Below are 14,360 nucleotides of genomic sequence, written 5' to 3' on the forward strand. Positions count from 1 at the left end.
AGATGCACATCACCTAATATGCTTAATTGGTAGTAGGCTTTCGAGCCTATACAGCTTGGAGTAAGACAACATGCATAAAGAGGATGATGTGGTCAAAATACTAATTTGCCTAATAATTCTGCACTCCCTGTAGTTCTGTTACACTGCTCCCCTTTTGTGGAACACTCCGGCAGACCCGGATTGATCCTTTTCGGGTCAACTTGGGGCTGTCCGGTCTGCTGTTAAGGTAAAAGTTCAGTTTGTCTGGACAGTCCGTCTGCGTTCCCATTGAACCGGCCAGGGCGATATTGAATGGAAAAGTTATATGGTTGTAGGGCCAAGCTCCATCTCAGCAATCGTCCATTGTCCCCAGCCACTCGGTTCAGACATACCAGGGGATTGTGGTCTGTGATCAGGGTGAATTCCTGACCGTAAAGGTACGGTGTGAGCTTCTTTAGAGCCCAGACCAGGGCTAGACATTCTTTTTCCACTGCCGCATAGCTCACTTCCCTGGGTAATAGCTTTCTACTCAGGTATGCGACAGGGTGTTCCCCCCCATTTTCTCCGACCTGGCTTAGCACTGCCCCCAGTCCGTACATGGACGCATCTGTGTGGACGACAAATCTTTTGTTAGGGACGGGGGCGGACAAAACGGGTGCGTTGATCAAGGTTTGTTTCAGGGTTTGGAACGCTGCTTCACAGGTGGGAGACCACAGGGCTACCCTAGGCAAATTCTTCTTTGTTAAATCTGTCAGGGGTTTGGCGATGGCACTGTAGTCAGGGACAAATTTCCTGTAGTACCCCGCTGTCCCTAAGAATGCTAACACTTTTTAGTTTTAGTGTGGGGTGTGGGCCAATTGGCTACGGCCTCTACCTTAGCGGGTTCTGGTCGTTTTTTCCCACACCCCACTCTGTGTCCCAGGTACTGGACCTCAGCCATACCAAAATTACATTTCTCTGGTTTCAGGGTGAGGCCGGCGGCCCTAATCTGATCTAGCACAGCCTCTACGTGTCTCAGGTGCTCCCCCCAAGTCTCACTATAGATCGCAATGTCATCCAGGTATGCGCAAGCGAAATCCTGGAAGCCATCAAGGAGGCGATCCACTAAGCACTGAAAGGTAGCTGGGGCGTTTTTCATCCCGAAGGGCATGACCTTAAACTGGTACAAGCCAAACGGGGTGACAAACGCCGACTTAGGGATAGCGTCCTTGGCCAGGGGAATCTGCCAGTACCCTTTGCACAGATCGATGGTGGTCAGATAGCGTCCCCTGGCAATACGATCTAATAGTTCGTACACTCGGGGCATGGGGTATGCGTCTGTCACGGTTTGGTCATTGAGGCGTCGATAATCAACACAGAACTGGGTCGTTCCGTCCTTTTTGGGGACTAGAACGACTGGGGATGCCCAGGGGCTGTCGGATGGCTCTATAACTCCTAGTTTTAACATCTCCTGAATCTCCTTTCTCATCTCTTCTTTTACGGCTTCGGGGATTCTATAGGGAGTCTGTCGGAGAGGGTTTTGTCCTGGGGTTTCGACATAATGTGTCGCTAAGGGGTGTAACCGGGCTCCTGGGAAAACGTCACTCTTTTCTCAGCTAGCAATTGTTGGAGTTGCTCCCTTTCTGTGGGAGTTAATCGCTCCCCTAGCTGTACTGTATTAAGCAGAGTTTTAGGCTCGGATTCGGCTAACAGATCTGGGATGGGGAGGCTGTCAGGATCTTCAGTGGCCGGGATACATATGGCTGCTATATCTTCGGGTATTTCCTGGTACTCTTTTAATAAGTTTATATGAAAGGACTTCTGTATCCTTTCGTCCTTGCTACTGGCAATCACATAGGTGGTGTCACAGACCTGGGCCACCATCTTGTAAGGGCCTTGCCAGGAGGTCTGTAGTTTGTTCCCTTTAACTGGTCTAAGTACTAGGATTTTCTGCCCTACCTGGAATGTTCTCAGTCTAGCGCCCCGATCGTACCACTGTTTCTGACGGCCCTGGGCCGCCTGGAGGTGTTATCGGGCCATCCTGGCTAGGTGCCCCATGCGGTCCCGCATCTCCAGCACATAAGGTACGATAGGAACCCCCTCATGTTCTATCTCTCCCTCCCAGTGCTCCCGGACGAGGTCGAGGGGGCCTCGTACCCGCCGTCCATAGAGCAACTCGAAGGGGGAGAACCCTGTGGATTCCTGCGTCACCTCTCGATATGCGAACAAGAGGTGTGGCAAGAATCGCTCCCAGTCTCTGTATTCCGCCGTAAAGGTCCGCAGCAATTGCTTTAGGGTACCATTAAAGCGTTCACAGAGGCCGTTAGTTTGCGGGTGGTACGGTGAACTAAGCAGGGTTTTGACACCGCAGACTTTCCATAGCTGCTGAGTTAGGTCTGCAGTGAACTGGGTTCCTCGGTCAGATAGGAATTCCTGAGGGAATCCCACTCTCGTGAATATCCCGACTAAGGCACTGGCGACAGTGTCAGCCTAGATATTCGTCAGAGCGACGGCTTCTGGGTAGCGGGTAGCATAGTCCACTACGGTCAGAATGTACTTTTTGCCCGAGGGGCTGGGGTTAGATAGGGGTCCTACTAGGTCGACTGCCACCCTGCTAAATGGCTCCTCGATCACGGGCATAGGTGACAATTGAGCTTTAGGATGATCCCCTCTCTTTCCTACCCGTTGGCATACGTCACAAGTGCTGCAGTAACGTCGCACATCCCTCGAGACCCCTGACCAAAAGAAGGTCTGGGTGATCCTGTGGGTGGTGCGGTTACCCCCTAGATGCCCTGCCAACGGAATGTCGTGGCCAATTCGGAGAAGTTCCAACCGGTACTTTCTGGGCACTACTAGTTGGCGCTTCTGCGAAGGGACACAGCCTCTCTTTCTGCCTTCGGTCAGTCTATACAACCTGTCGCCCTCCCATATAAAACGTTCCCGCTCATCCCCTCTACTGTCTGCTAATTCTCGGTACCTTTGGAGGGTAGGGTCCTGTCTAGTTTCCCTCCCAAACTCTTCTGGGGTGTCCCAAGCTATGGGTCTCTCTGGGGTGTTGGTGCTTAGTGCCTGCTGGTGGCTTACCTGGGACTCCCGACCTGTTGCAGAATCGTCCTCAGTACGGGCCTGTGAGCGGGTGGTCACGGGGAAAGCAGCAGCAGTCGTGGGTAAAAAAGCTGAGGCTAGAGGGCCAATGTCGTTGCCCAACACGACCTCCGCAGGTAAATTGTCCATGATGCCCACTGTGGTCTTTCCCGACCCGACTCCCCAATCCAAATGTATCCGGGCAGTGGGTAAGCGAAAAACAGCCCCCCCTGCGACACGAACAGCAACGGTACGAGTAGATACATGTAGTGGTTTTATCAGATGTTTCTGTACCAAAGTGATGGTAGCACCAGTGTCCCTTAGGCCTTGTGCTATCTGTCCGTTCACTCGCACCTCCTGGCGGTGATGCTGGCGGTTATCTGGGGAGGCAGCTTGTATGGGGTTGGCCTCATACAAGATTCCCAAACACTCCTCAGGGCTCCCTTCAATTTCCAGGCAGTGAGCAGCCGAGGGGCGCGATGGCGGGGTCTCGTTGTTAGGGGTTGTGCGCCTCCAGTTATTATTGGCTGATCCCAAAGGGCAATAACGGGCAATATGCCCTGGGTTGCTTCAGCGATGACATGTCACTTTGTAAGGTAACGGGGCTGGTTGTTAGACCCCTGGGGGCGTGGTGGTCCTGGGGGTACTGGAGCCTGAAATTCGGTGCGTGCAGCGTAGGTTGGGGTGCGTGTCTCTGTTCTAGGTGCTGGTCGTGTGGTACCTTGGCTCACCTTCCTTGTTTCCGCGTATTCATCTGCTAGACGCGCTGCCTCAGTTAAGTTGGCAGGGCGGCGATCTCTCACCCAGTCCTGTATTTCCGCAGCCAGATCTTGGAAGAAATGTTCCATCAAGAACAACTGTAACACTTCCTCTCCGGTGTTGGCATTGCACCCTCGCACCCAATGTGACGCAACCCTTTGTATCCTGTTTGCCCATTCCATGTGGGAGTCCACAGCCTTCTTTTTGGACTCTCGGAAGCGACGGCGGTAGGCTTCTGGGGTTACGGCATATTGGGTTAGCAGCGCCTTTTTAACTTGCTGGTATTGCAAAATATCCTCTGGAGCAAGAGCCCGAAAGGCTTCATTGGCTTTGCCCGACAATTTCCCAGACAAAATAGGGACCCATTGGTCTGGCGGTACCTGGTGTAGTGAGCACTGTCTCTCAAAGTCTGCCAAATATCCATCTATTTCCTCCTCACTTTCTACAAAAGCTTTAAATGCAGTGAATGGTATTTTCTTTCCCGTAGCAGGGGGTGTGGGAGTAGGAACTGCATGTGTAATGAGCTGACTAGCTCTTACCAGTTCCAGTTCTTGTCCCCTCTTAGTTTGTATCTCTTCCCTTGCTTCCCGGAACAGTTGGTTTATTAGTTCCACGGACGTTTCTGGATACAAGCATAACCTCCGCTGTACGATACCAGTAATTGCATCGTCCTCGCTGGCAGGTGCAAGGGGCTCCGTTCCTTCCATGGATCTATCCATTCCGTGTAGCTACAGCAGGTCAGCGATCAGCTCCCTCCGTGGTCTGTTACTGGCACTCCTACCACGACTCTCCAATAAATCCTTTAGTGTGGGTCTTTTCAGCCGGGCGTATTGAGACTCCATTCAGCACTTGCTCGTTGGATAAAAGGACCAATCCCACTGCTTGCCACCAATGTAACGGCTACCCAGATAGTGAGAGGGTATCAGCCGTTGGGGACGTCCTTTTCCTGGCAAGCTGCTGGGTACGAGGGCAGCTGGTATAACCCCATCCACGCGTTCCAGAGGTAGAGTCGGGTTCAGCGGTAAAAAGAGCGGCGTAACAATCCCATATTTTCCCTCTCAAGAACGAGACGAGGCTCCGTTTTGAAGGGTTAGAAAAACATGAACACTTTATTGAGGGCTACCCGCCCATATTTATGCAGGTCCCCCATCTGGTGTACACGCCCCTAGGGGACCAGAAGGAAGACTGTGACACAGGACAGATACGTAGCACTCAGGATACCCAGACACAACACATCCCCACAATGCATCATGGTTTCCTCCTCTCTGCCCTGGAGACACCCGAAGAGCAATTCAATTATCTCTCAGGACAAAGGGAAATCACCAATACACATGTGGGAACAACAGGACAGGAATCACCACCCAAACACACAATGTCACACCCTCACAGCAAACACAGACATTTAACATATTCCCAGATAGCTCAAGTCTGAGTGCATATCATTAGGTGAATGCCGCTGAGAGTACACAAATACAATAAAATTAGCTATCTGGGTACCATTTTTAGTCCATACGGATGGGTCTGTCACAAATTCCAACCGCGTTCGGTCCTATTAACAGTCCAGACATGCGGCATAGTTCTGTTACAGTGGAAGTGAAACTTAGTTGCAGATTGGTGCTAGACATGTTTCCGCCCATTGAGGGGTGGATGATGTCACTCATGTTGGATAGGATATTCTCTATATAAAGTTGGTTTGATTCATTGTGATGTATCTATTCATAAAGGCTGTGTGCCGAAACGCGTTATTATGAAATTAATATAAGATAAAGAAGACATTTATTTTCAAGCATAACAGCTGGTGGCACTGGGGGGGGGGGGCAGCTGATGGCACAGGGGGGGATTGAGTTTTTATAAAGAAAAACTTTCTTTTAATTTGTTTTTTGTTATTAGATTACTCAATTAATCGTAAAAAATAATCAACAGAATTCTCGATTTCTAAAATAATCGTTTACTGCAGCCCTACGTGTCAGACCTGCAGAGTAGCAGGTGACCGAGCAGGAGCCCAGTGCCTGATCAGGAGAGGGAAGATATTTTTTTAAATGATAGAACTGAGCATGGGGGTCTGATCTAAGCATGGGAGGTTCTGATCTGAGCATGGGGGGGTCCTTATCTGAGCAATGGGGGTCTGGGAGGGCAGATTTTAGCATGGGGGCAGATTTGAGCATGGGGGCAGATCTGAGCATGAGGGGGGGATCTGAGCACTGAGGGTCTGACACTGGGAGTCTGATTTGTGTTCCGAGCATTGGGGGTCTTATTTTGGGGGTCTGATTTGGAGGTCTGATGAGGTTTGGGGATCTTATTTTAGGTCAGATGACGATTGGGGATCTGATTTAGGAGTCTGAACTGAGGTCTTATGAAAAATATATGTATTTATTTTTTTCTCTGCTAATGATCAAATAAAAAAAAAAAAATTCCTCTTATTTTTCTTTGTTAAAACCTAGGTGCATCTTCTCGGGTGAAAAATATGGTGACTCGTGTGTAAATGTATAGCTTGTGGCTCCTGGTAGTCATATGTTGTTTTTTTTGGCTCTTTGTGTCTGTAAGGTTGGCCATCCCTGGTATATTTGCTTGCAAGTATGTCACATGTACAGTAGCGCAGTTTTTTAAAGTGTATGTGCAAATCAATTACAGTCAATGTCACAGATATATGGGATGCAGAATTGTTTTAGAGGAGAGGTACCACAGGTAATGGCGCAGCTGTCACCAGCAGCTAAGAAAAAATTACAGTCAATGTCACTGATATTTGGGATGCGGAAACATTATGCAGGAGAGGTACAGTACCACAGGTAATGGCGCTGCTGTCAACAGCGGTTAGGAAAAAATTACAGTCAATGTCACAGATATTTGGGATGCAGAAACTTTATACAGGAGAGGTACCACAGGTAATGGTGCTACTGTCAACAGCGGCTAAGAAAAAACAACAGTCAATGTCACAGATATTTGGGATGCGGAAACGTTATACAGGAGATGTAGGGCAGGTAATGTCACTGTCCGCAGCAGCTACGGAAAAAGTACACTGGATGTCACAGATATTTTTAGTTTGCGCACACTTTAAACAGGAGATGTAGCACAGATAATGTCGCTGTCTGCAGCATCTACGGAAAAAGTACACTGGATGTCACAGATATTTTTAGCATGCACAAATGTTAAACAGGAGATGTAGCTCAGATAATGTCGCTATCCGCAGCATCTACGGAAAAAGTACACTGGATGTCGCAGATATTTTTAGAATGCGCAAACGTTATACGGGAGATGTAGCCCAGGTAATGTAACTGTCCACAGCAGACACCAGCAGCTAAAAAAATGACTGTAAATGTCAATGATATTTGGGATGCGGAAACGTTATACAGGAGATGTAGCGCAGGTAATGTCACTGTCCGCAGCGTCTACAGAAAAAGTACACTGGAAATCACAGATATTTTTAGGCTGCGCACACGTTACACAGGAGATGTAGAGCAGATAATGTTCAATGGATATCAATTTTACTGAAAGCCAGTACAAATACAGGTCAAATACATATGTTTAAAATAACTAAAAATATAAAATTGGATTAAAAAAAGGCTAACGAAATCCCCCCTCTTGAAAAAAAACCCTAATGATAATAGTTGAAACACGTGATCATCACAGGTGTTGAATTCCTCAGAGGCCCAAAACATTAGGCATTTAAAGGACAGAAAAGGCCTTTTATGCCGCTGTAATTAGCTAAGACAGGGACCATTATTTGTTCTAGGTGGTGGCAGATATTTGTGGGCTGTCATGAGGAAATTCAACGTGGTCGACTCGTCACATGTGTTGAATTCATCTGAGATCCATGCGTCATTCATTTTTAGAAATGTGAGGTAGTCCACACTGTCGTGAGCTAGGCGAGTGCGCTTATCGGTCACGATCCCCCCTGCTGCGCTGAACGTCCTTTCGGACAGGGCACAAGAGTTCCATGGCAAATTGTGCCAGCACTGGCCACAGGTCAAGGCTGCACACCCAGTGGTCCAGGGGTTCCTCGCTTCTCAGAGCGTCCACATCGGCCATTAACCCGATGTAGTCAGACACCTGTCGTACCTGTCTTCAGTCGGCGCAGGCGCATTGAGGGGAGGACGCTCGCTCGGCCGCTCCATCCTCAGTGCGCCTGCGCCGGGTGTAGATGTGACGTCACCGGCACAGGCGCATTGAGGATGGAGCAGCCGAGCGAGCGTCCTCCCCTTAGTGCGCCTGCGCCGACTGAAGACAGGTACGGCGCAGGCGCCAGATTTTGAATGCAGACAGGGCCAGCAGAGAACGAGCGCGCTCGCTGGCCCTTTCAATCAACATGAGGAGGGGGAGTCTTTATGAGAGGAGGATGCGGCTGCTACCAGCAAGTAGCCGTCCTACTTGCTGGTAGACAGGTAATTTGCATATGATAAAAGTCAGTTTTTTGCATTATCTACTGATCCAAAATGATTAATAACATTATCTATTGATATATCGCAGTATAGGGATTATAAGTACCCCAAAAAAAAATATGACTTTAGTGGGGTGACAGAAGCCCTTTAAAAGGACTTTTGTGGCCCTATTAGTTAGCATTTGTTGTTTCCTAACAGTCTGTCCCTGCTTCTCACAGCAACCTCTCCCTACACTGCCAAAAGACTGAATATAAAATGGCGGTCAGATCGGGTTTATTTATAAGGGAGGTGGTATGTCAATGTGCTGAAACGTCCCAATTGGCTGTCCTGTACCACCTGATGGATGTGTCATGGGTCAAAGTTCTTCACAATATAAAAGAATATGGTGCCGGCGGACATTGCCATATGTTCACCCATTCGGCGAACCGCGAACTAGCAAAGTTTTCCACGAAACGATCGCCGGGCGAACCGCAAGGCCATCTCTACTGTTAATGACTGTAAACAACCATTCACACAAATGTGGGACCTAGCTGAGATGTTCTGAATATCCCAGTTTATTTTTTTTTTTTCTGTGAAGTATGTAGAGATCCTTCATTTAACTATGCAGCAAACAAGCTTCCACTATACATACTGATGTCTGCAAGAAACCCTATTGTTTTTTTTTTTGTGGGCTGAGAGAGCTGTTGGGAGAATTCTGTTGACCTTTAATTACACCGTGTCAAGTTTTATTTGACTTGTTCTTTATGTCTTCCTGATATGACTCATATACAGGTGTGTCTCAATAAATTAGAATATCATTGAAAAGTTAATTTCAGTAATTTTATTCAAAAAGTGAAACTCATATTATATAGTTTTATTGCATACAGTGTGATCTATTTCAAGCATGTATTTCTTTTAATGTTGATGATTTTGGCTGACAGCTAAAGAAAACCCAAAAATCACTATCTCAGAAAATTTGTAACATTGTGAAAAAGTTCAATATTGTAGACTCATGGTGTTACACTCTAATCAACATAAAACACCTGCAATGATTTCCTAAGCCTTTTAAATGGTCCTTTGGTCTGATTCAGTAGGCTGCACAATCATGGGGAAGACTGATAACTTTACATTTGTCCAGAACATTGTCATTGAGACCCTCCACAAGGAGGGTAGGCCACAAAAGGTCATTGCTAAAGAAGCTGTGCTGTATCCAAGCATATTAATGTAAAGTTGAGTGGAAGGAAAGTGCGTTAGAAAAAGGCGCACAAGGAACACAGATAACCACAACCTTGAAAGGCTTGTCAAGAAAAGGCCATTCAAGATTTTGGGGGAGATTCACAAGGAGTGCCACTGGCGTCAGTGCTTCAAGAGCCACCACACACAGACATATCCAGGACATGGGTTACATCTGTCGCATTCCTTTTGTCAAGCCACTCATGATCAATAGACAATGTCAGAAGTGTCTTACCTGGGCTAAGGAGAAAAAGGATGAGATTGTTGCTCAGTGGTCCAAAGTCCTGTTTACAGATTAAAGTAAATTTAGCATTTCATTTGGAAATCAATTTCCTAGAGTCTGCAGGGAAATTTGAAAGGCACAAAATCCAAGTTGCTTGTGGTCCAGGGTGAAGTTTTCAGTCAGTGATGGTTTGGGGAGCCCTGAAATCTGCTGATGTTGGTCCACTGAGTTATGTCAAGTCCAAAGTCCGCGCAGCCGTCTACGCTGAGCACATTATGAGCACATTATTTTAGAGCACATTATCCTTCCCTCTGCTGACACTGCCAAAAGTACCAATACCTGGTTTAATAAGCACAGTATCACTATGCTTGATTGGCCAGCAAAATTGCCTGACCTAAACCCCATAAAGTATCTATGGGGTATTGTCAAGAGGAAAATGGGAGACACCTGACCCAACAATGCAGATGCGCTGAAGGCCACTATCAACGCAACCTCAGCTTCCATAACATTCAGCAGTGCCACAGGCTGATCACCTCCATGCCACGCCACATTGATGCAGTAATTCATGGAAAAGGAGCCCCAACCAAGTACTGAGTGCATATACTGTACATACTTTTCAGTAGGCTAACATTTCTGTATTAAAAATGTTTTAATTGATCTTTATATAATATTCTAATTTTATGCGATACTAACATTTGGTTTTTCGTTAGTCTAATCATCAACATGAAAATGAAAAAATGCTTGAATTAGATCTTTCTGTGTGTAATGAATCTATATAATATGTGTTTTTGAATTGAATTACTGAAATAAATAAACTTTTTGATGGTATTCTAATTTATTATGCACCTCTGTATTAGTCATGAGCGGCAGGGGCAATATTCAAATTTGTGATATTTCACGAATATTTGGGCAAAATATTCGCCATATATACGCAAATTGGAGAATTAGTTATCTCAGTCATTATTTTCTTCATTGCGTAAATTGGCAATTGATAAAATTCGCGATAAAAATTTGCAGTATGAAAATTCGCAGTACGAAAATTTGCAGTATGAAAATTCCCAATCAACACTACTCCTAAAGTCAAAGATAATGCAGCCTTCTCATTGGCCCACAAGCTAGAAGCAAGGAGGGATCATGTGTACTGTTTAAAGTTAAAAAAAAATCTTATATATTCGTAATTTCGAATATTCATCACTATATTCTAAATATTTGCGAATTCTCGAAGTGCCGATATTCGTGATCAACACTACTCTGTATTGACCAAATGCTTGTATATTATGTTATGCTTAATTTTCTTGTTTCCAATATACAAGTCTGTATTTAATTTCTATTCATTCAAAAAATATTTTTGAAACATAAAACACTTATCTGAACTGATCCATTTATTTTGCTAAAATCATTACTGAGCTAAGCATCTCCAGTGCAAGATAAGTGCTGAAGTCCAACTAATACGCTAAGAGAGCAGTAGTCCTGTTACTCATGGGATCTCCCAGTCTCCCTTCCCCTGACAGTCAGCTTTGTTCCTAAACACAGTATCAATGAAGAATAAAAAGAGAGGAATATTCGTCACTTTGTTCCATCTGAAGTCATGATTCCTCCCTGCTTAAGTTGCTTATGGGCCAATGATTAATTGGCACACAAGCAAGAAGCAGGGAGGAATCATGTTTTCAGATGGAAAAAATTAGGAATATTCTAAAAAATCAATATATAGCACTATATTGAATATAGTGCTATATATTCTTTTTTTAGACTATTCGTAATTATTTTCATCTGAAGTCATGATTCCTCCCTGCATAAGTTGCTTGTGGGCCAATGACTATCATGTGTTCAGATGGAAAAAATGACGAATATTCTAAAAACAAATATATAGCACTATATTCTATAGTGCCGTATATTCATTTTTGACCCACACCTGAATTTAGCATGCAATATTCGCATATTACGCGATCATTACCTTGCCGATTTTGGTGTAAAAAAGAAAGAATGTAGAATATAACGAATTTGTGAATATATGACGAATATTCTACAAAATATTCGCAAAATATCACGAGTTTGAATATGACCCCTGCCGCTCACTAGTTGCATATTGGTGAATGGAATATTTGCATAGTATATATAATTTCTTACCCTTTCATATTTTGCAAAGCCACCCATGACTGCTGGATCAACAATTCCATTCAGGCACATGGAGAGTGGGTTAATTGGCAGATTTTCATCTCTCTGGTATTGATTTATAAGCATTAGTATCTTCTCATTGGTTGCGGACATAGTTTCAATTGCATTATCAAGAGGACTCATGGTTGTCTAGAAAGAAAGGAAAACTTGCAAATTTAGTAAAATTTCTTAAATGTCTCAAATGCCTTAAAGCAAAAAGTATATTGCACGTACATGTGACATTGATGTAACCTCAAACCAACGTAGTATTCCAGGTAACCTGTAAGCTGTGGCAAATGTTGTTCTTTCAATCCACATGGACTGCAAATAGAAATAACAAAATAACGTTAATGTGTATATTTTTATGGAAAGCAACAATAGCCTATTAATAATTGCACCAGAATTGATGGCTGGCCTAGCTGGACTAGATTTCTGGTAATATTTATGGCACTTTTCTGGTGTAAATTAAAATGCCGCATTTTTCAGACTAGAAGACACATTTTTACCCCCAAAAGCAGAGGGAATAGCAGGTTGATGGCAGTGTTTATTATGGTGTGAATGCTAAAGACTGTTTCCAGTATGCAGGAGGTGCAGGGAGTGGTGAGTGAAGCAATGAACTGGCTGTACTCACTGTTCCCTGCTGTTCTTCCGGTCCCCAATCTGCACTGTGTCCTGACCGCATACAGCATCAGGATGTAGTGCACGTAGGCCCACACTATGACCTTAAACTGTGCGATGTCACAGTGCAGGGCGGGGCCTGGAAGTAGACCTGGAAGTGGTGAGTGCAGGATGAGCGGATCTAACAGGAGAGGTAAGTTATTTTATTTATTTCTCTGATGTAGCTTGGGTGTCAGATCTAAGTAGGAATTGGGGGTCTGATCTGAGATCTTAGGAGGAATAAAGGTCTGATATGGGGGTCTGATCTGAGGGGTTTCAGGATTCCACCATGCTGAAAACCCTCTCTGAGATGACACTGGAGGATTGACAAGACAGTAAAGCGAGAGCAAGCTGGGCCAGTACTGGCCACTGTTCCAATCTAGCTGCCCAGAAGTCCATGTGGTCAGGGAACACAGTATGTGTCACAGAAAGGCCACAGTCCAAGAAGGGTAGAAACTTGTTGTTAAGTTAGGGTACTTTCACACTAGCGTTTTTCTTTTCCGGTGTTGAGTTCCATCACAGGAGCTAATAATGGAAAAAAACTGATCAGTTTTATCCTAATGCATTCTGAATGGAGAGCATTCTGTTCAGTATGCATCAGGATGCATCAGTTCAGTCCCTCTTAAGTTTTTTGGCCAGAGAAAATACTGCAGCATGCTGCAGTTTTATCTCTGGCCAAAAATCCTAAACACTTGACTGAATGCCGGATCCGGCATTAATTTCCATTGAAATGTATTAGTGCCGCATACGGCATTAAGTGTTCCGGCAAAACGGATCCGGTTTTCCGGTCTGTGCATGCGCAGACCTTTAAAAATGCAAAATAAATAAATACTGGATCCGTTTTTCCGGATGACACTGGAGAGACTGATCCGGTATTTCAATGCATTTGTCAGACGTATCCGCATCTGGATTCGTGTGACAAATGCCATCCGTTTGCGTCCGTATTGCGTGAGCCGGCAGGCAGTTTCGACTATAGAACTGCCTGCCGGAATCCTCTGCCGCAAGTGTGAAAGTACCCTTAGGAGATTTCTGTTTCCTGATTTGTGTCAGTCTTACTGAGCATGTTCATAAGACTGTACTGGCTGCTGCTTATTTTAGCAGAGACAGTGGGAGGGGGGTAACTTGTCAAAGGGGTAGAGAGTGGCCTCCTGGTCAGACACATGGGTGGCAGGCTGTCACGGCTGAGGCTGGGGAAAACCCTCAGCCGTGCGATGCTCCGAAATGTCCGGTCGCTACTCGGCCAGGGCAACAGCATTAGGGAGCAGGTCACCTCCTATTGCGTCCCTAGCACTGACCCTGTCTCCTGTCCGCATGAGCGGACCCTGATGGTGGGAGGACTCATACTCTGGAACCTAATAGTCCCTGGAAGCCCTCAGGATGGCCCTGAACTAGGAGGAGGGTAAGACTACCTATTCCTCCTAGGCACGGAGGAACAGGGGTCTCACTGGCCAAGCAGCAGGGAGAAGGGGAACAAGAACAGCCTATGAATATGACAGGTGAACCTAACTGTTCCACACTAACCTGCCACAGCCTTGCTGACTGGAACCTGTGCTCAGGAACGCTGTCCACACAAACATAGACAAACAGCACACACATAGGAACACAGAGGAACCAGGACATTCATAGCTGCAATAACAACCAAAAGCATAGGACATCAACTAAACATCAGGGATAAGGATTTTATGACCGGAAGGGTGGCCCTTACTGGAAGGATGGTAACAGGATACCAGGAGGGCAACTCCAGCAACATGCCTGGAGTACCCCTCAAGCTTCTGCCATCCAGCAGGAAGCTAAATAACCCAAACGGCCACACCCACACACACACACACTAGGAAAGGAGCTTAACCCTTCCATAACCAGGGAGTGTAGTGAAACCACATAAAGGGGAAGTGTCCAAATGAACATCACACTGCAGCTGTTACCGCAGGCAACGACAT

General features: G+C 45.7%; 1 protein-coding gene across 2 annotated transcripts in view; it reads right to left on the reverse strand.

The window, feature by feature from the left end:
* Positions 1–14,360, reverse strand: part of DOCK2 (dedicator of cytokinesis 2) — a 1,232,183-nt gene that overhangs the window by 148,047 nt on the left and 1,069,776 nt on the right. For both annotated transcript variants that reach the window (XM_040442815.1, XM_040442808.1), the window contains exons 44-45: positions 12,001–12,087; positions 11,740–11,916 (exon numbers count right to left, since the gene is read on the reverse strand). In XM_040442815.1, the coding sequence (XP_040298749.1) occupies positions 11,740–11,916; positions 12,001–12,087 (264 nt within the window). The remainder of the gene's footprint in view (positions 1–11,739; positions 11,917–12,000; positions 12,088–14,360) is intronic.

This window comes from Bufo bufo, chromosome 1 (assembly GCF_905171765.1).
Source record: "Bufo bufo chromosome 1, aBufBuf1.1, whole genome shotgun sequence".
Lineage (NCBI taxonomy): Eukaryota > Metazoa > Chordata > Amphibia > Anura > Bufonidae > Bufo > Bufo bufo.